At 40.6% G+C, this 21,332-nt stretch overlaps 2 protein-coding genes across 12 annotated transcripts in view; one reads left to right on the top strand and one right to left on the bottom strand.

Moving 5' to 3' along the window:
- The first annotated feature begins 41 nt into the window (after window positions 1-41).
- LOC121321763 (nucleolar and coiled-body phosphoprotein 1-like) lies at window positions 42-10,384 on the top strand. Of its 5 annotated transcripts, none has more exons than XM_041260911.1 (14): window positions 42-181; window positions 805-860; window positions 1,299-1,429; window positions 1,548-1,672; window positions 2,086-2,209; window positions 2,358-2,470; window positions 2,652-2,808; window positions 3,388-3,498; window positions 3,605-3,688; window positions 4,668-4,775; window positions 5,134-6,021; window positions 7,446-7,567; window positions 8,208-8,291; window positions 8,957-10,384. In XM_041260911.1, exons 1-14 carry the CDS (start codon window positions 71-73, stop codon window positions 9,113-9,115), a joined length of 2,373 nt encoding a protein of 790 aa, XP_041116845.1. In that variant the 5' UTR covers window positions 42-70; the 3' UTR covers window positions 9,116-10,384. The 5 variants fall into 5 exon arrangements, with proteins under 5 accessions (XP_041116845.1, XP_041116844.1, XP_041116843.1 ...); XM_041260910.1 differs by having other exon boundaries at window positions 7,443-7,567; XM_041260909.1 differs by having other exon boundaries at window positions 7,437-7,567.
- A 2,330-nt stretch (window positions 10,385-12,714) lies between these two features.
- Window positions 12,715-21,332, bottom strand: part of LOC121321761 (calcium uptake protein 1, mitochondrial-like) — a 38,885-nt gene continuing 30,267 nt past the window's right edge. For all 7 annotated transcript variants that reach the window (XM_041260902.1, XM_041260901.1, XM_041260904.1 and 4 more), the window contains 6 exons: window positions 20,828-20,910; window positions 20,334-20,531; window positions 17,107-17,244; window positions 15,326-15,434; window positions 13,728-13,817; window positions 12,715-13,092 (listed from right to left, as the gene is read on the bottom strand). In XM_041260902.1, coding sequence (XP_041116836.1) covers window positions 12,929-13,092; window positions 13,728-13,817; window positions 15,326-15,434; window positions 17,107-17,244; window positions 20,334-20,531; window positions 20,828-20,910 — 782 coding nt within the window. In that variant the 3' untranslated portion in view covers window positions 12,715-12,928. The remainder of the gene's footprint in view (window positions 13,093-13,727; window positions 13,818-15,325; window positions 15,435-17,106; window positions 17,245-20,333; window positions 20,532-20,827; window positions 20,911-21,332) is intronic.

Here is a 21,332-nt window from a genome sequence, read left to right as displayed (position 1 = left end):
TTCCAGCGAAGGATTTCCTTTGCGCCGCCATCCTTGTAATTCTTCCTTCTTTCCACAAGTCGAGTCGAAGATGGCGGACAGGACCGTTGTGCCGAGCGAGCTTTTTCAACACGTGTACTCTTTTCTGCTGGAAAACAAGTTCACCAAGGCCGCACAGGAGTTTAGTAAGAAGGCTAAAGTGGTGAGTTTGTACCTTCTACTTCGGAGACGGGGGGAGTGAGTTTGAAAGATTTACGGTGGTAGGGACGAGATAAGCCGGCAAAACGGGGCGATAGTCAGTGTTCTTTCAAGACCAGACACGTGTGAAAAACACTGAACATCAAGTCTTAAATGCATTAGTAGTATATAAAATAGATGGGCAGGTAATAATGTGATCGGAGAATCAGCCGGACAGGCATGCTTTACAATTCGGGAATACCTGTGCAATTTACACTCATTCTCTGAAAAGTGTTGCACGTTTCTTTGTTGTGTGTGTGTACACTATATTGGCTTAATTTTAGATTCCACCTTAACATAGTACCAAATGTTGTTTGTGGTTTTTTTTAACGCAAGAAGTAAACCAGTCAAGGTTTACTAGCATACAGCCCCAACACCAGAAGTTCGATAGTTTTGTGTGCAGCAGTACACTGCTTCCCCGCACGTGTACCACGTTAGTATAACACAAGCCTCTTGGAATGGTAAATTACCCCAATCAGCACCAGTGACCCTCAACTGGGGAGAGCGTATTCAAATCTGTTTGTGCAGCTCTGCTGGATTAAAAAAAAAAAATCTAATCTTTTAGTTTTTTTCTTTCTCTTCAATCAGAAACCTCTGGACACTGAAGCAACGAATCTTGTAGATGTCTTCAACTTCTGGGTCAAGTAAGAGAATGTTCTTTCCATGAGATGCTGTTGATATATCTGTTGATATATAGATTAACTTTTATACAGAAGGGTTTAATATGTCACACATTTGGTGAAAAATGTGATTTATTTCGTATTTTACTTTTGTATTATGTTTTTTGCTTCAGATTACTGTTGTTTACAATTAAGGTAATGGGGAAACAGGTAATTTAATAAATTCTGTGTTTGATTCGTATTTTAATGCTAAAAGAAGCAGTGGAATCATCATGTGATTGCACCCCTTTCATAAATTCTGCAAATGTGTTGCTTGTGTTGAAAGTGTGAAGCCTGGACAGGTTTAAATTTTAATAAAGTAAAATGTCAGTGCAATTAATTTAATTTGAGAGTGTATTAAACACTATTAAAGAAGAGCTTTGCTCAGTGACCTCTTTTTTTGTCATTGTTGCTTTTTGACAGGTCTCCCGAGGCTAAGAAAAGGAAGACGGTGACCAATGGACCAGCGGCGAAGAAAGCCAAGCAGGAGGACAGCTCGAGCAGTGAGGACTCTTCCAGTGAAGAGGATGAGCCAGCAAAGAAGAAACCTGCAGGTACAGCCTGTCACCAGCGTGTGGAACTAGTTAAATGGGCAAAGATAGGTCTATATATTTCAGTTAACCATGCTTTAAAACTTTTTTTTTTTTAATGCCTGCAATAAATCTCTTGCAGTGAGCAAACCTGCCACTCCTGTAGCCGCTAAGCCTGCTGCTAAGTCTCCAGCTACCAAGAAAGCGGCATCTAGCAGCGATGACTCTAGCGACGACTCGGAGGATGAGAAGAAGCAGCCAGTCAAGGTGAGCAGTCCTTAGGGTATTGTTACACATTGTTTGGCCACATGCTTTTTGCCAGAGTTTGGTCAGATCCTATCACTAAATGTTTCATCCAATTGCAGGGATGGAAATAAGACTCCCATTGCATAGCAGATTGGTCCATTCTTGTTTTTAGCTACAAGTTTAATAAGACTCACCTGAGCTTGTTGGCTATACACTGTGGTTAACCAAGTTCGTATTAAAACCTGGAATGGGTAAAACTGTTATGCAATAGGAGTCTTGATTTCCATCCCTGAATTAGATAAGGAACTTGACACGTCTGCTGGCTGGTTAACCCTTGTGATGTAGAAAGCATCAAATTAGACAGCAGCAGTGCTTTTTAAAAAGAGCCTTATGTTAACCTGCATCATCATTTATTTTGTCGACTCCTCCCACAGAAGAGCACCCCTGCAACGGCTGCTACGAGCAAGACCCCCCCTGTAATGGCGAGGAAAAAGGACTCTAGTTCAAGCAGCGAGGATTCGGACAGCGAGGAGGACGGGAAGCCAGTCTCTAAAGCAGGTAAACGGCAGCTTTGATCATGCATACCAATTGGATTACTACTGCCTAAATAATGTGCAATAAGGGTATAGAAACTCTAGTTTACATTAATCCTGCACATAGCCCTGGATTTCAGAGCTCACTTTAAAGTGATGCTTCTCTTTCTCAGCCATCTCTAAGCCAGCTCAGAAAGCAGCTACCCCCACGGCTGTCAACGGCAAGGCTAAAGAAGACAGCAGCAGTGACGATTCCAGCGACTCTGAGGATGAGACGCCTGCAAAGGTGAGTAATTCCTTCAACTGGAGGGACATCGGATTGAGTTAAACCCTATTAGTACAGCGCTTCCTTGCTATTTCACCGTTCGGTAATTCACACATTGTGTCAGTTCGTAGTTAATCCATGTAGATTCCTGTATAAGGTTATTAATAATTTTTTTTTGTTTGCTTTTGTTATTCCCTCACAGAAGACCATCACCCCAGCTAAGACCCTTGCTTCTGTGAAGACCCCAGTGAAACCTGCCGCTGCAAAATCTACCCCTGTCAAAGGGGGAGCCGCAGAGTCCAGCAGCGAGGACTCCTCTGACGAGGAGGAGAGTGCCCCCAGCAAGAAACCAAAGCCTGGTGAGGGGAGGGGAGGGGAGGCGGGCGGGTCCGAGTGGTAGGCATATGGTGTACAGGAAAAGTGGTATTGCCAGACAAGTACAGTTTGTGCACAGTGCTCTCAGATCCATTTTGAGGAGTTTCAAGATATTGCCAGTCGTTTTCCATAGTTTCTAACAATTCTAAAACCTGTTTTTCTATAATTGCTTGATTTATCTGAAAATGTAAGCTTTCAGTGCAGCACAAGTTGTCATGTAAATGAGTGGCTCAGGCATCAGTAGAGCTTTTGAGTGCAGGAATTTAGGGTTAAAAAAAAAAAAAAGAAAACCTGTACCCTTGGTTTCAGAAATGCCTTCTATTAAAGTTTATAATAAGAATAAAAGAAAATCTACAAGTGAGAGGAGGCAGTGTGACCCCTCGGTGCTCGTCTGGGTAAGTGATCTGGAGCAAGGATTGAGTGGTATTAAATTAATAACTCCTCCCTGGCAGGTGAATGAAAGACATGTTCTCGCTTGGTTAAGTGCAAACTCTGGCTTGATTTAATCTAGAGCAGGTACTAGCAGGGCAGCTGCGCCTCTAACAGGGATTTTTTTCTTCCAGGACCCTACAGTGCCGTCCCCCCTCCCACACAGCAGAAGCCCTCCACCAAGAAGCCTGCGAGTAAGAAGGAGACTGCAACGAAGAAGTCAGCCGGTGAGCTGCACAGCTTCAGTTAGTTTCTTTACTGTTATCTTGGGGGTGATCCGGCCACATGGATTTGCAGCAGTCCATGCTGTGGTACTTGCCTGTAGACTAAACTCATTTTGTTTTATTTCAGCTAAAACTACACCTGTTAAACCAGCAGCCGCAACACCAAAAGCAGCAGCTTCAAAGAAAAAGGAGTCAAGTTCAGACAGTTCAGGTAACTCGTGCTGTGTGTAGTGAGACAAAAGGAAATCTGCGTTTTTATAGTTGGCCTTCAAAAGCTGTATTTATATAACTTCTGTTCAGTGCTACCTCAGGGTTTTACTTTTGTAATGAAGTCATTTTTAGATTAGAACGCTCATCAATTGTATATTTAAAAAAAAAAAAAAAAAATAGGTACTATTATCCAAGAATACTGTGCCCCTCATACATAACAAAGAAATCCTCCTAGTATTTTTGAAGGTGTGTGATGTACTCATTACATTGAGTCCCTTATACAGTGTAATGTATAGGGCATTTGCAATTTACTGAGAATGAAAAAGGAGCACAAACAATCTAATTTGAATTGGTTGGTTTTGTTAAGTCCTGGAAAACACTGGGCTTTAAAAAAAAAAAAAAAAAAAGATATCTATATATATATATATATATATATATATATATATATATATATTAGATCTCTCTCTCTCTCTCTCTCTCTCTCTCTCTCTCTCTCTCTATATATATATATATATATATATATATATATATAATAATACAGATACTGTAGATATATATATATATATATATATATATATATATATATAATATATATATATATATATAGTATATATATATATTATCTACAGATAGACATAATATATATATATATATATATATTATATATCATATATATATATTTATCTACAGATAGACTATTATATAAATACAGGTAAAGATCTATTATATATATACACTCTGTTGATATCTAATATATAGATCTATTATAGATAGATGGATAGATATATATCTCTCTTATTGGGCTTCATCATAAAGTAATCCAGACAATGAGAAATAGACAGTGTCCTTAGCCATGCTGCTAGCTCACGGCCTGTCTTATAAAGGGACTGTTTCACCTTTCCATTTGGGTCCTGTAGTTGGTGTCTAGTCTTCTGTGTTGACTGACTTCACTGTTTCGTGTCTGTCTTGTTTTCTGACAGACTCAAGCTCTGAGGATGAGAAGGCAGCCCCTAAGAAGGCCACGCCTGCTAAAGCCACGCCTGCTAAACCAGCTGCAGCCAAGAAAGAATCCTCCTCCGACAGCTCAGGTAACACACTGCGACTCCTGGGCAATGATCAAGCCTGGCATAGGGCTTAGACGGGTTAGCATGGGGATGCATACCCCTGGACTGGAAACAGGGTAGTACATTTACAAACTGCCGAGAGAACTGGGCATCTAATTGTCAGTTCAAGAATCTAGTTTCTGTCTTGCGCTGCCGAAAGCTTATTCTTTTGAAACTTTGCTTTGATACAAGAATTAATTCAGCTCACAATCCATGTAGATTGAACCACAACTGAAAAAATCGGGGTTTCTATTATATGTATGTACTTTGCAGAGGAGATATGAATGTTGCAAGCACAGTACAGTATCAACCCAACTCCCTTTACAATTCCCCCCCATCTCAGACAGCTCTGAGGACGAGGCACCAGCAAAACCAGCTACCAAACCTGCTTCTAAACCAGCTACACCGGCAGCCAAACCCAAATCACCTGCTCCTGCCAAGAAAGCAGCCAGCAGCTCTGATTCAGACAGCAGCTCCAGCGACTCTGAAGAGGAAGCTAAGAAGAAACCTGCAAAACCAGCCGCAGCTAAAACACCAGGATCTAAACCTGCCACGCCAGCCACCGGCAAAAAGACAGTGGCCGTGGAGAGCAGCTCTGAGTCGGACAGCTCTTCGGATGAGGAGGAGAAAAAGCCCGCTGCCAAGCCCGCTGCCAAGCCCGTCGCCAAGCCCGTCGCCAAGAGCCCTAAAGCTGCCAAAGGAAAGCCTCCCGCAGCTGTAGCCAAAGAGTCGAGCAGCAGCAGCTCGTCGGACAGTGAGGAGGAAGCACCAAAACAGAAACCAGCGGCGGCAGCAAAAACCACCCCTGTGAAGCCCACCGCCACAAAAAAGCAAGAAAGCAGCAGCTCAGAGTCTGACAGCTCCGAGTCGGAGAGCGAGAAGAAGAAGAAGAAGCAGCAGCTCAGCGGGAAGCCCGCAACCCCAAAGACCCCCGCTGCAGTGAAGTCAGCCACGCCCAAGCAAACACCCGCTTCTGCAAAGAAGCCAGCAGCAGAGTCCAGCAGCAGTGAGAGCAGCTCTGATTCAGAGGATGAGAAGGCTCTGCAGAAGAAAGGCAAGGCTGCGGCTCCGGCAGTGACGCCCACCGCGGCAAAGAAATCCCCGGCAGCTTCGGCCAAGAAATCCCCAGCAACTTCGGCAAAGAAGAAGCAGGAGAGCAGCTCCTCTGAGGACAGCTCGTCAGAGGAAGAGAAGGCAAAAGCGAAACCAGTGGCAACCTCCACTACAAACGGTAGAGTTACACACTTTTATTCTAGTTAAGGTCTATATACTGTACATCCCGTTTTTGAGTTTTGCATATCGCAAATTTCCTTTCTCACGAACTTGTGAAATTTAATGTATACCAAAATGGTATTGAACTAACAGTATTGTACTGCAGTGCAATATGTAAAAAACTGAAGTAATTTGGGGGCTCCCAAGAGGAGCATCCAGTAAAGGCACTCCACGTGGAGTGCAGGATGCGCCCTATAGCTTTAGATCGCCAGTACGAAACCTTGTTTTGTCACTGCCGGTAGTGCATGTCTTGGAATTGTGGGAAAATAATTGACAACTCCAAATTTAAAAAAATAAATTAAATAAAAAATTGGAAGTAATCTGATCCCCTATCAAATGCCAAGTGGCTGATGAAGATTTTGCTGATCTCTGTGAATACGAACATTAGGTTAAGTGGCTGGAGAGCTGCCGGAATCGGTGATGCTGTTCACACCCAGGACAGTGCCACACATACTGGGAAGTGAAAATAAAATCACAAATGCAGCGTCAATAACACTGTACTGTAGTGGAATTCTCTGATTTTAAAACCAAATCTGTAATTGAGTACAAAATCTTCTGTGTATTACTGTAGTTATTGAATATTAGTACTAGTTACAGTATTATAGTTGTGTTAGTTATTGCAGTTGTACTAGTTAAGCCCGGGTCAAAACCTGCCCGAGTCAGGACCCGGTGTCATACGTGTCAGGTATGCTATTTCACACTGCTTCTGATAAAGCAGGGTTGACCTGGGTGATAGACTCAAGTACACAATCCACATATCAATGCCCCGGAGGCAGCTTATTACTGACTCGTTCATCCAAGCTTCTCTGGATTGAACAGTCAGACCAAATGTTGATTAATGCAAATGTTTCTTCATCCCTGCTGCAATCTGGCTCATGCTGTGTCTCGTCTGTTTGAAATAACTCCCAAGTATTGCTTCTTGTAGTTGTGCTCTTGGTATGTTAAATTTACCAGCAAATGTGTTCCAAACTGCACTGAAAGGAACATTTCGTTAAAGTATGTTATACTTGTGTTGAGGTGAGGCGGGGTCACAGGGAACCTTTTGTGTATCTTGAAGAATGTAGTGACCCAGTCAAGCGACAAGGCTAGATCTACCCCTGTTAATCACCAATTGATTGATTGTGTTCTGTTCAATAAAACCAAAATCATAAACTTTATAGTCTACTGTCACACAAAACACACAAGTAGATTTTTCTAGCCTTTTGTCCCTTGGACAGTTTTTTCAGAAATTGCGCACACCTCCAGGCAGTACTCGAGTGCTCAAGTGTGTAAGAGCAGATTGTTGCTTGTAGTTTACATAAACGTTTTACAAATCTGAGTAAATCGAGAAGCTTATACATTGTAATATTTTCATGCGTTTCATTTTGAAAACAGGCACAGCAGAGAAAAGGAAAAAAGATGCTGACTCTTCGTCGGAGAGTGAGGAAGAGAACAAGGCTCAGACCCCCAAAAATAAGAAACTGGACGCACAGCTGCCACACTCCTTCCCCAAGACCAAACACAAGGTACAGACGCCTGCATTCGGATCAATCACACACTTGGCTGATCTAGAATAAACTGCTGTTACTAACAGCGCCCAAAACACAGTGTACCTCCAAGGATATTTCCAACATATCTCATTTAAATGAGCAGTCGTGATTTAAATAAACTACCTGCATTGTGCAAAATATAATTATGGCAAAGGGAATTTGTGGTTTGGTTAAGTATACTTGGGTCCTTTTTTCAGATGTGTTTTTCAAGCATCAGAATACGCTACAGGGATGTGAATAAGACTCCTGTTGCAAAGCAGTTTTTCACCCATTCCAGGTTTTACTATGAGCTTGATTAGCCACAATGTATAGATGTGTCTTATTAAACTCGTGGTGAAACCAGGAAATGGGTCAAGCAGCTATGCAGTGGGAGCCTTATTTCCATCTCTGGCAAAGCTGTAACTTCCCATGACTTGTTTGATGTCTCCTGGGTGTAGAGTGGTATTGCAAATCTTCCTAAACCCTAACCTTCACGATCACACCAGCAGCACAATGTGGATTGATTACAATACAGCGTGGCTGATTGATTGCAGTGCATTTTGGGTGATTTTTAAATGTATTTCTACTTGTTTGTGTGTTTTTTTGTTTTTTTTTGTTTCTATGTGTTTATTTAAAGACTGCCAATGCTCCTTTCCGTAGAATAAAAGAAGAGGAGATTGAAGTGGATCCTCGATTTGCAAACAACAATTTTAACGCAAAGGTAAGGTGAACTGAACTCTGCCTGGGGAGAGTTCGCGGTGACACAGGGTTCGTTTCTGTGGTCTCCACGTCTTGTATTTGAAAACAGGGATGTAGGTTTTGTACTTTACCTTCCACTGCAGTTCTGGTACAACATATGCCCCCTAAATGGTAGTTTTTAAACTGTTAGAAGGGGGAGAATGAGTGCTTTATGTAACTCTCAAATGATTTAATGTCTTAAATCAGTTCCTGAACAAAACTGTTTAAAGGTGATCGCTGTAGTAAGTAGTTCAAAGCAAGACTTGCTGAAGTGAGCATTTTAAATGAATCCTTTTGGGTAGATGTTTCTACACATGACTTGGTGCAACAGCTTGCAGTTTTAATTGTTAATTTCTCACCTGTATGTTTTGGTTACACAGCTGCTGAATTGCACTAATCAGTTTCTCTGAAACCAGGCCTGTGTTACAATGTCATGATTTATGTATAGGTACAGTTAGTGCTGCACAATTTGATTATTCAGATCCAAACTAATCCAAGCAGCTGTTTCACTTGGAATGGTGAATTAGCATGCTCAATCCTAATGGCGAGCTTGCTCCAAATAATTGGTTTGTGCAACACTAGTTTTGTAACTTCCATTTCTAATAAAGAAAACCTATTGTAAAATTCCTCTCCTCCCTCGTTTTGTAGCTTGGCGCACAGGGTGACTGGGGGGAGAAAGCCAATGATGTCCTGAAATTCACCAAGGGGAAGTCGTTCCGTCACGAGAAAACCAAAAAGAAGCGTGGCAGCTACCGGGGCGGGGCCATTTCCACCTCAGTCAACTCCATCAAATTCGACAGCGATTGACACAGAGCTGGGACGCCCGACACCTGATCCACACTTTTTTTTGTTTTTTCTTTAATTAACCAATTGCTGAGCGGTATCTTCTTCGTTGTGCATTAATTTCCCTGTCTGCTTATATTTGCGTTCCGTTGTGTGACTGTGAATGACTTGTGTGCTTCAGTACGGCTGCTTGTATTTTTTGTTTTTGGTCTGAAACGGTGCACCTGAACCACTGATTTTCATAATTGTTTTATTTTAAAGAAAAAAGTAATAAAACAAGGTGATGGGAGAGACCTTATCTCTTCCTGACTCCTTTGTTTTTCTAATAGTTTTGTTTTATGCAATGCAAAAATAAAAATTCTGAGAAACAAAATGTAATAGAAATGATTTAATAATGTTGGCAGGCTTGGCTGTTTTAGATTAATAGAGGTCTCCTTGCAGTTTCATTATCAGGGAGTCTAGTTTGCATTGAACACCTGCCACCCAGTGGTTGAGTATTGGCACTGCAGTTTTTTCTTTGACACTTTTGGGGCCCCCTCCCCCAAGTCCCCCTGGTTTTATGTATATAGTTAAATTAAATGATTTAACACCAAGAAGATTGAATTGGTTCAATTTAAATAATTTTGGGCTGAGGTGGAACAGAGCAGGAGGGCTACGGACCACAAAGACCAGAACTGTGGCCCCCTGATCTCGTCCACCATTTGCAGTTCTCTAACAAGGTGCTTGGACGGTAGTTGAAGTTTCAATTTTACGGTTTGTGGCCAACTTCTTATCAAGAGCTGATATTTACTGTACATTGACTTTTGCCCAGTTCGGTTACAATCTCTAATTATTCCTCCATGTATTCAGTCTAGTTATCTCTGCAGAGATTTGTTTTGTCTTGTTCAAATTTGCAATTGTTAAAATATTACTTTATTGCTAGATGGATTTTGTTTTTTGTTTCCTTTGAATTTGTACCAGAAGTTTGTAATGTAGACAGACAGTTAAAAACGGAATAATAATAAATACAACTTGTGTAAGAATATGGTAATTTAAGCAAATGAGTGTGCAATCATGTGAGTCTGGTAACTCAAAACCCCTACTCTGCTGTGGCTCTCACCTGTGCATAGAACGCAGGTTTTACCTCTATTTCAAGCAGAAATCAAATGCATTAACATCGTTGTAGATTATTGAAATGCATAACAGTTAAATGGGGAGGTGGTTCTACTGTAGGTACCAGATACACTCTATTTTAAACACCTTTCTTTTTTTTTTGGAGGAAGATCTCTACTGAAATTAAAAGAAAAAAAAATGTCTGGTCTCTGCTGTTGTCATTCCTTTATGGGGCGAATGGGAACATTTTCTTTAAGGACACCAAAAAAGTGACCAAATGGCTGTCTGTTTTAATCAATAAGCATTTTTTGGATTGAAATATGCCATGGACAATAAGACGCTGTAGATTGCGGAAATAAATGCTGAGAATTATTTAACTTCTACTATCAGTTATGGATGTGTCATATCCCAAAACTTAGATTTGACAAATGGTTTCGCAATGTAAAAATGCCACTTTTTTATATTTGTTGGACATTGTTACTGCTCTGAACTCCATTTGAAGACAATTCCATGTGGCAGAGCAGCAAATGTTTAAACTATGTTGTTGTATTACATTTGACAGACCACATGTGATTTATTATGGGCAGTGGGGACAGAGGCAGGGTGTTTTGGGGTCTTTCCCAATTTGAGGATACCTTGTGACATGCAGCTTGAATGTGATTGGCTGTAGGTGCAAAGCATGTGTTTGAGGAGGGGAGGGTAGTGTAGTGTGATCAGATTCCACTAGGCTACAGAATGGACCATGAAAGTCCAGTGCTGATTCTGAACACTTGTCCTGCTTCCACCGTCAGCAATAGGTGTAAGTAGTGTGAAAAACTTCTTTCAAGTATAATCCTGTCAAAGCTAAAACACCAAAAGGTGATCAGCATAACACTTGTTAGTACAAACACAAAGCTTTCTGGAAACACTTCTGTGAGCCACACCTCTTGTGAAGTCAGGGATTGCTCTACTGCAGGATAACTTGCTGTAATATGTCACATTGTCCACTAGGTGGCACTGCTGGAGTACTGCAGAACTGATCTTTCTAGGAAAGCAAAATGTTAAAAAATAAATTTTAATCTTGTGCCTACAAACATTCATGTGTCTTTTTTTATGTAACATACAAGTTGGGCAATAAATCAGTAAGTATTTCTCGGCAAACCAGCAGACTTCATTGTCATTAGAGGGAGCTTGTTGCGAACAGAAAGATGGTATTTACCTGGTAATATATTCATAGTACTAATTATCCCATATGCATGCATTTCTTTGGCCAATACCAGTTGTAAATTATAGCTCAAGTTATCTCCTATACCACCATGCATGTTGCTGTATGTTACTAAACTTGCACCCGAGAAGCATACGCTGGAGGTGGATTGGAAGGGGCTCATGCAGGCCTGTGCCTTGGATGAAGGCCTGTGCTGGATTCCGCAGCCTTGTTATACTATAATCCCTGTCAGCAGTGTCTGAATTGGAGCGGGGCTGGGACACAGAGAGCACAATCAACACTTACGGCTGACTGCTAAAGAATAACATTGACTTTCACAGGCACTGCATTTATAACCCACGCGCGAGCAATTTCACCAGGTGATCTATTACTGAGCCTGTGTGTTTTAAACAAAGGGCCGCTGCCTCCCTCCTTTGTTATCTTTTACAATTGATATTTGTAGAAAAAATTCAGTCACGTCAGAAAGCAAACAATTAGGAAAGAAAAAAGCAACAAAACTGATTACAAAACAATATAGTCAAAATAAAAAAAAAAAAAACACATTCCTAAGAAGCATTTAGTTTTTTTGTTTTGTTTATTTTTTTAACAGTAATGTACATGCAAATGTAATATTTACACTAGTGACATTGGAAGATAAATTATAATTAACTCACCACACACCCAAAGGTCTTATTCTGGAATCTGTTAACAGAAAATGTTTGGTTGCCACTAATAAAGACATGGGTTCCATCAGGAACTATCCAGCCTGACACTGTCACTGCAGGGCTATCCGGCTAATGCTATTGTCCCCAGGTCAAAAATGTTATCAATTTATTGTTTATATAGCAACTTTCATTGGAAAGCCTCAAACCACGTCACAATCAAAAAAAGTTAGGGTTAAAACCACATTCTGAGGTCACACGAATCACACACGCGAAAGGAGGGCTGTTTTAAAATGTTCATTTCTCTAACTGGTCAATATTTCCTGACATTCTTACGGTGTCGAAAACTAATTTAACACACCTTTTAAAGACGTGCTCGGAACAACTAGTTGGCATCATATATACAATTAACTATTAAGTTCATTAACTACAAATGCCACGTGTCTAGTAACCTTACAATCGCAGAGTTGCGTGACTTTAAATTGTAAGGTACTCGACTCGCTCACCTGGCGCAAACACATTTGTTAGACAAGAATGGCTCTCAAATATTATGAAAATGTCTTTGTTTTACTAGGTGGTAATATTTTTCCCTAGTTTTTTATGTGCATACATGTGTGTCTCGCTGTACATATTCCTGAAATTTCTAAAGCCAGGGAGAGACGAAGGTAGACACATACACAAAAAAATCATGCATGTCAAAGCTTTACTTTAAAATTACATTTGCTTTAACAGAGCACATTGAAATACACAAACAACTGCTCAATTATAAGCAAGCTTCAGCAGCACACTTTCAGGTCTGTCGATTGGAAGGCAACATCAAGACCTATTTGTTATTCAAAAATCCAGGAAAAAACAAACGTTTAAGTCCTTTGATTTGGTTCCTCCTCTCTCCTGTCCTCTCTACTGCTGCTTGGGCATGGTGAAGTCCCAGGCAGTCTCCTGTGCGCACTTGAACATGGCTCTCACGAGCCGCGTGAAGCCCATGTCTTTTGGTTTTTCCAGACCGCGCATCAGCCGCTGCTTCATGATGGAGATGAACTCCTTGTTGCTCAGCTCTCCGTTGCCTGAAGAGGGGCACAGAAAAAAAGACAGACATGGTGACAGCAGCCACGCAACAGCACCAGGTCTCCTGTATTGCTGAGCAGTTTCACCCATTCCAGGTTCTACTACGAGCTTGATCAGCCACAGTGTACAGGTAGCAAGCTCAGGTGTGTTCTATTAACCTCACAGTAAAACCAGGAATGTATCAAACGCTTTGCAACGGGAGTCTTAGTTCCATCCTTGGAAAGTATCGTGTAACTGTAAATACACTCTGCCTTGTTCCAGCTCCTTGAGAAGTGATTATTTCCACCTCTAAGCCTCCCATGAATGACAGCTTTAAACACAGTCGGGCCGCGCTGTCTGTTCCACAAAGGCAGAAAGTGACAGACAATGATGGGATTACAGCCCGCTTTACTGGACTGGAGTGACCTTTTCAACAGCAATCGCTGCTGATTTAGCCTTTTCAATTCCTGGTCCATGACAAGCAGCCCAGCATTACTGCAAGACCAGCTAGTCATTTAATAGCGGTGTTACTTCATGTCATTTTTTATTTTTTTAAATTATTATTGTGATTTGGAAAGACTGATTTGGACAGATAACGGCTTATTAAATACAATGCTTATATGTATTAATATAATAGTCCTACTGGTTTCCTTACCGTCACAGTCAAACAGTGCAAAGACAACATCACAGACATGGTCAGACAATTCCACCTTCGCCACAGTTCTGGCGACCTGCTTCATCGTTGCTGAGAGAGAGAGAGAGAGAGTCAAAATCAATGCAGCTGGAGCCTCAGCTGGGAAAAAAAAAAACACACTAGATGAATCCAGAACAATTATTGATCTGTGCTACACCACCAGACTGTGGTTAGTGGCATCTTTATGAAAAGTGTCTAAATGCATGGAAATGTCCCAGCTTCATCATCACTGTTTATTCATGGCTTTTAAAATAATAACCTAGTAGTGCCGTTCCTTTGCTTGCACCAGACAGCTTTCTAAGGCTTGTCTCTTATAGATGTTTAAAGATGTAATACCAGAGATCTGCAGATGTTTTTTATGGTCCACTTGGCACATTTCACTGTGTGCTCTTTTTAAAGTCCAATCAAAGAAACTGCAGTTTTATTACTCCACCACCAGTGGCAATGCAAAGGTTCTAACTGAAGATAATGTGTTAATGTCAGCATAACAATTAACAAGGACTGCATATAGCAGCTGTATTATTGTTATTATTATTATTTTTATTTTCTGTTGTTTTTGGACATCATGTTCTAGCAAAGAAGCACAAAAGAAACACTTTGGTTGCACTTTTAAATACCTCACTTCAGCAGACTCAAGTTACTTAAAGAATGCTTTGTAACTGTTTAGTTTCAAACTTCGTTGAATCCACTTTGAAAACAGACAACTATACTAGGAGACACTTCTTCACACAGAGTTGCGAGGGTATGGAACAGGTTTCCTAGTCACATTGCTGAATCACACACTGAATCATTAGGACCCTTTAAGACCCAAAGGCTTGAGATCACCATAGATACTAAGAACTGGACGAACACTGATGGGCCAACTGGCCTCCTCTTGTTTGAAAAGTTTATGTGCTTACAGTATGTTCTGAAATAGCTTCAGTATCTAACTTAATATTATGCAAAAAAACCCAATACAATAAAAAATAATGGGACCCGATTCCCTGCTTCAAAAAGGCTGTGGACATGAACCCAATTTTCTTTAAAATGGGGCTGGGAGCCCTTCCAAGTACACAGAAAGCTCATGTAATTGACCAGCTGTAATATCATCTGGGTGTACTGAAGAAAGGCAAGATAAGCTCCTGTACACAGTGGATAAAAGTACTTCATGTTATACTTGGAAACAAAGTTTCACTCCCGTGATTCAGATCAGAGCACAGCACAGGGCTTTATTGAGGATGAGGCCATTTTAAATGACTGTATCTGATGGGTCTCATAATTCTACTGGGTATCCTACCATATACACCAACTACCATTTCGGGGGCATCTGTTGTACCAGAACTGCAGTGGAAGGTAAAGTACAAAACCTACATCCCTGTTTTCAAATACAAGACGTTGAGACCACAGAAACGAACCCCGTGTCACAGAGAACTCTCCCCAGGCAGAGTTCAGTTCACCTTACCTTTGCATTGAAAGGTAGTCTAACCCAAATTAACGCTAAATATCCACAGGGACAGGGTGTGCGCAGGTTACAGGAAACAGACAATAATGCATGAAGACCACGATGCTGTGCTTGGTACCTTTATCAATGGAGGCTCCGGCCATGTGGTAAAAACTCAGCGCTGTGTCCACGTCATTCACATTCTTCAAGAAGGTGAAGAAATTCTCCACCTCGTCAAATGTTATTCCCTGCAAAAAAAACAAACCAAAAAAAAACCTTACATGTATTAAAAAGGATATGTGAAAACAAAACTGGTGTGTTGTCTAGACATCTGTATCCTTTTCCATTGTAACTGCATATTATCAATGTTGGCTCCCTATACTACAGTATATAGCTCAATAGTTAAAGCACTTGGGTCTAGAAGGGGTTTGTGGGTTAAAGCACTCAATCCACTATTAATTGAGGGTGGTGGCAGGGTGGGGTGCTATTCTGAGTGGTGTTGGGGTCCCACAGCACCAACAGCTTCACAACTACTACTAATTGGTCCTGTTGAGGGTTTGAGGCACGCTTGTGTGTGTTGTGCTGCTCGATAAACAGAGAACATCAGTCTCCAGGGCCGGTACTCTGGAAACTTTTACCAGCATACTGGGCTCAACACTCCCAGGGGTTTTTAAAAGCATATTGCCTTTATTCCATGGCAAGGCATCTTTTTGTTTTCAAGAGGACATCACTACCGGGAGAGCAGTTTTATCAGTCCATTTTCTTCCCTATTCTGGCACTGTGCCTTTTTAATCCTTTGTTTAGAATTTGAAAAATATGCATACCTTGAAAATGCTATTAAATCAGCATACAAATATATATTCAACAGAACAGTGGGGGGTGGCAGTGCTGGTGATACTAATTAGATACCACTTGTTCAAAAACAAAGAGAAACTACTGCATTTCCAGCTAGTTTAATGCAGACCACCACGTGCCAGCCTCCATCTGAAACACAGGCATTCAGTACCATCTGTAAAGAAATTCTCAGCAGGAATGTCTGCAAATTAATGTTTTTCACCCTCAGGCTTGCCTGCACTTTTAAAGAACTACCACAGGCATTCATTTGATGATGATTATTATTATTATTATTATTATTATTATTATTATTATTATTATGAATAATTATTGTGCGTGGGTTAGGGAATTGATAAAAAATAATAAAAAGTTTTTATCAAAAGAAATCTCTACTGCAGCCCATGCCGCAAAGCACCAGAAAACATATCTGAAATTCTTTTGCTTTTTCAATTAAGTTAATAAACCCCTGGTGCTTATTTATACCTTTATGGGACTGCAGCACAGTCGAAATCAGGCATACTATTACAGTCAAGACACGGGGGTTACTAGAGAAGGGGAGAGAGCGCCCTGCCATCATCCAATGATAGATTACAATAACTCTCACTTCAGCGTGAAATGATTTCAATAAATCGATCTGCTTTGGAGGGAAAGCTTGTATGTGTGGTTTTCTCTGTTCAAGCAGCACTTTCTTTCCAGCCTCACTTGCAGTCCCCAGAGGGTGGTCAGGGAAATTCACTGGCACAGATTAGGTTTCTGCATACAGTGTTTGTAAGCATGTAGCTGGACGGGTGAGGTTACCAGCATACATTATAGGCTATCTACCAATTCTTTTTTAATATACTTTTGAAAGATCATTTTCAAATTGACCTGCACTTGTTTATGTGTGTGTGTGTGTGTTCCAGGATACTGAGATACTGAGCGAGCAAGAAAGGGGTCAGAGTCATAGTGGAAAAATGACAAACAAAAGCCATGCAGCCCAACTGTTTTGCATTTAAATCGCCTGTCCCAATGCTTGTTGGAGGCTAGTGCTTCCTACACAAGAGAGTTAACTCTCTTATATTATGCTTATATTTGTTGGATACATACCGGCCCGTCTTTGAACTGCTTCTTGAGGTTTTTCAGCATGACTGTGAGTTTGCGGGACTGGACTCCGCTGTAGGCCAGCAGCATGCTGCCAAACTGGCGCTCTGTGATTCGACCATCTACTGGGTCATTGCGCTCAAACTGGGAGAGAGAGAGAGGGAAAGAAAGAAAAAGAAACAGAGAGAAACAGGTTAGTGTAAATCCAAATCTACACCAAGGACACTTTCAACTGCTTTCACACACCGCGATTAGCACTCGAATCTTACAAAAACATGGAGGGCAATTAGCATGTGTACTTGAGTTGGCTTGACTATGGAAACGAGGTGTAAGACAAGCAGCTGTTTCTTCACTTTGAATGGTAAATAAGCCCAATCAACACCAATGACCCTCACCTGATTTATGTGCTGCGATTAATATGAACAATTGAATAATCTGTTCGTGCAGCACCAGAAAAAACACCACAGTGCAGGTGCAAAGTGGAAGAATGTCGTCTAAAGTCCACAATAATTTACACTCAAACAGCCAGCCACTAGAACAGTAGCATTAGAGATAGCCTTGATCTTGAGATGGAATGGTCCCAGATAGTAGCGATCGTCCAAAATGATTTGCCTTCAGTTCACTGACAAGTTATTCTGCTTCGTTTGATGCGTTAACCCTTCTGAACTACAGCATCAGCAATAGAAGAAACAAAAAGGCAAGGTAGAGTCTGAGCGATGCAGGCGGCAGATTAGAGAAACAGTGAAGAAGAGTAAAGCATGATCAAAAAAATAAATGTGGAAAAATAGTCACAAATCCTGTTTTTGACAACCCCTGTAACCCAGCCTGCTCACTTTCAACCAGATAAAAGAGGAAGGGGTAGATAGGGCTGAGTAATCTGACTGGCAGACTCAGTACGAGAGACCTTCTTCATACGCACAGCAGGGAATGCACTTCTACATTTCTGAGATTAAAAACGCACAGCATCAAGTGGAGAGAGAATTGAGATTCTGGGGGATTCTTGGAATAAATATCGTAGAATCTAATACAATCTAGCCCTGCAATGTGTCCATCTTATACCCTAATGAAAGCATGGTAAAGCATAAGTAAGCATTGTGAAGCATCCTGACATCTTGACAATCCGATGGTAGCCTCTTGTGGTTTTCTGTTCCTCCTCTCAGGACAAGTGTTTTCTCTTAACTGGGTTTCACAGAGAAGTAATCTGGCTTTTACTCAGGGGCCTGCGTCAACTTAGAAATAACACAATTGCATTTTCTGCATTTTGATTTCTTCTGGGTGTACCCGTTCGATTTCATAACAGTGACTGCCGGGAGGTGTGAATTGCTTTTGTACATGCTGGTTTCAGAGTCACTAATCCTGCTTTCTCCCTACAGAAAATCTAACCAGTACCATTACTTTATACAATGAAAACAGTAATACATGGAGCACAAAAATTATTTCAGGGCATCACTCAAATTATCCACCAACGTTTAGATAATTTCAATAGAATATAGTGAGTCAAACATTAATTTCTAATCAACTGAATATTCCGGTTAGCTATTTGTCACTCTATTTATACTAAAAGATCAGCATTACCAATTCCACAAAAAAGCATACTGCTGCAAAGAGTAGTACATGAGCTACATCAAGAGAGGGTAACTTTATTTTATTTTACTTTTGTACACAATTCATATTAACTATAATCTATAAATCTACAGATTGAATCTTAGGTGAACTGTGAGTATTGTGTTTTGTTGGAGATGGAAAGAAGAGCTTTTACACAAATTTTCCACAAAGGCAGTGCCCAGCAAACATGTTTTGAGCATGTTAAAACCAGACTGGTGCTCCTTAAAGCAGTGGCTGAGACTGGAGCTGACCAACCCAGCAACACTACAATATGGACCAATAGGGACTAAAGCTATTGCAGTCTACTACTCTGAGCTCTCAATCTGTGCTTTCGTGCCACTTCATAAATCTGTCTTTTAACGTTGTTATATTTTACATTTTAGAATAAGTGGTTTATTAAATGTCACAGGAGAGACAGCAGAGTCGATCAGGAATTCAAACCCAGGATCTTCTCACTTCTTTGCTCTGACTCTATCTGATTGCCCCCGAGAAATATTCACTGGAAAATAAACATTTTTTCATAGCAGTCAGCAAACTTCCACTTACCAATTGCAACTTGATTAAAAAGACAGTAAAAGGGTCTGTAATATTGATTCCTTTGACTAGATTGGGACCATAAATTAGTTTTAGTAGATCCTGTTATGGTTTAGAGACCAGTTCTACATTTTATGTTGTCTGACAACAGATAGGAAAAAAAACGGATGAAAAAGAAGTCTATTTTCTGTGATTTTGAGATACAGGCTTTACCATGAGATTACCTCAGCTGTGATATGGAAGGGGGCTTTGAATTTTACGCTATTCCTCAATATTCTTCAATAGCTGTGTGTGTATCATGCTTATCAACATTGTTCCTCTTGTAAAAAAAACAAAAAAACAGAAAAACACAAATAAATAAAATAAAAACAAGATAAATTGCATTTAAATAAATATAGTGTTGACCTACTAATCAAAAAACTGAAATACTGAAAACAGTGAATCAGTGAAGGACCCTTATACAGGAGAATATAGCGCATAAACAATTTACTGTCAATACTGACTAACCATGAATTAACCAAAATTAGCAGATTATCGAAAGGTGAAATACTGAAGGAGCACTGTGTAAATAAATACATACTACACAAATAAGATACCATTCTGTCCAGTTAAAGGTGATAGGATTTTGCAATATTATTTGGGTAAGCAGAGTACTGAATCCTCTTAATGGAGGAAGTGTGTTTAGTTATATTGTAGAACTCGCTGCCTTTTTCTATTAGAGACACTGCAGTGGTCAGTATTTTAAAGTCAAGATTAATGATTGTTAACCTGACTTTGAAACATAACTGTTTCTATCTGTTTTACTTAGAACTCATTTCTGTGTTTTCAGTCGTTGAGTTGTATCTGCTGTTCTTATTCACGTCTTCAAATGTTATTTATTTTGAATTTTTGTTAATGATAATAATAATAATAATAATAATAATAATAATAATAATAATAATAATAATACTGTTATTTTGAAATTTCTATACTTCTTTCACATTCTTTAGTTCTGGTTTAACAGTCATGTGCATGGAAAGTGCTTTGAGATACTGCGCTGTATCAATAAAATGCATTGCTGGTGAAACGAACGAAAGCTGCAGTCGCCGAGTCACCTCCAGTTTCAGGACGTCGTGCTGCAGTCTGCGCTGGAACTCCAGGAAGTTCTTGATGGTCAGCTTGCCCTTGAGGTCCGCTCCGAAGAAGTAGGTGGTGAGGGCGGAGCTGAAGGCCGTTTTGAGGGTGTTTCCCGTGGTGGAGCGGTCCCGGTGCCTCATGCCCATGCTGGTCTGCGAGCGAATGATGCTTTGCACCTGAGTGGAGGGGAGAGCAGGAGAGTTTTTACAGCATTCTACAAGGGCATGGGGCCACTCACCTGGGTCATTTTCATTCTCTCTTTACACCTCAGCTTTTCAGAGTGAGTGGATGACAGGAAGGGTTCTTATGCTTGGGTGGCTCAAGGTATAATGCAGTGAAGGTGTGGCACCGTGTTGGATCAAATGCAGACTGCACTTCCTTCAGCAATAGGACCCAGGTTCATCAATTGGAAGGAGTGTCGGGCGGGTGGGGTGAGGAATGCAGGGGGTGTCACAGGTGCTCCAAAGCTTACCTGTTCAAACTCCTCCATGTCTACTTCCCCATCTCCGTTCAGATCAAACATCTTGAAGGCGATTTCGAAATTCCTCTGAGGAGCTGAACAAGAGTCAGATCAATAGTGTGAAAACTACAAAACTGGGGCTACAGTTCAGATACAAAAGCTATAAAAAAAACTCTCTGGACTTCAAGGACTTACCCAACCCCAAACCATTCCTTTTTTGTGCTGACTGTGAATGAATGACTAATCTTGTTTAAAACCATGTTGATTGCAAAACAAAAACTCAATTTCACAAAGTATTCTGTAGTGTTGGTTTTACTGCTATTGTTAAGACAGCAGGTAAAACAATTATTATCACTGTGAGTTATGATGTTACAGCAGCCGTTGTATCTAGTGCCCCTTGACTCTTACCATGCTTTTATCAATTTTATAAACGCTATCTCATGTGCAGTTTTTACAGTGGTTTTCACAAAAAAATTTGATTATGCAAAACAACTGTTGCCAGTATATTCAATAAAGT

Source organism: Polyodon spathula, chromosome 10 (assembly GCF_017654505.1).
Source record: "Polyodon spathula isolate WHYD16114869_AA chromosome 10, ASM1765450v1, whole genome shotgun sequence".
NCBI classification, from domain to species: Eukaryota; Metazoa; Chordata; class Actinopteri; order Acipenseriformes; family Polyodontidae; genus Polyodon; species Polyodon spathula.
This window is presented reverse-complemented; position numbering and strand designations above follow the sequence as displayed.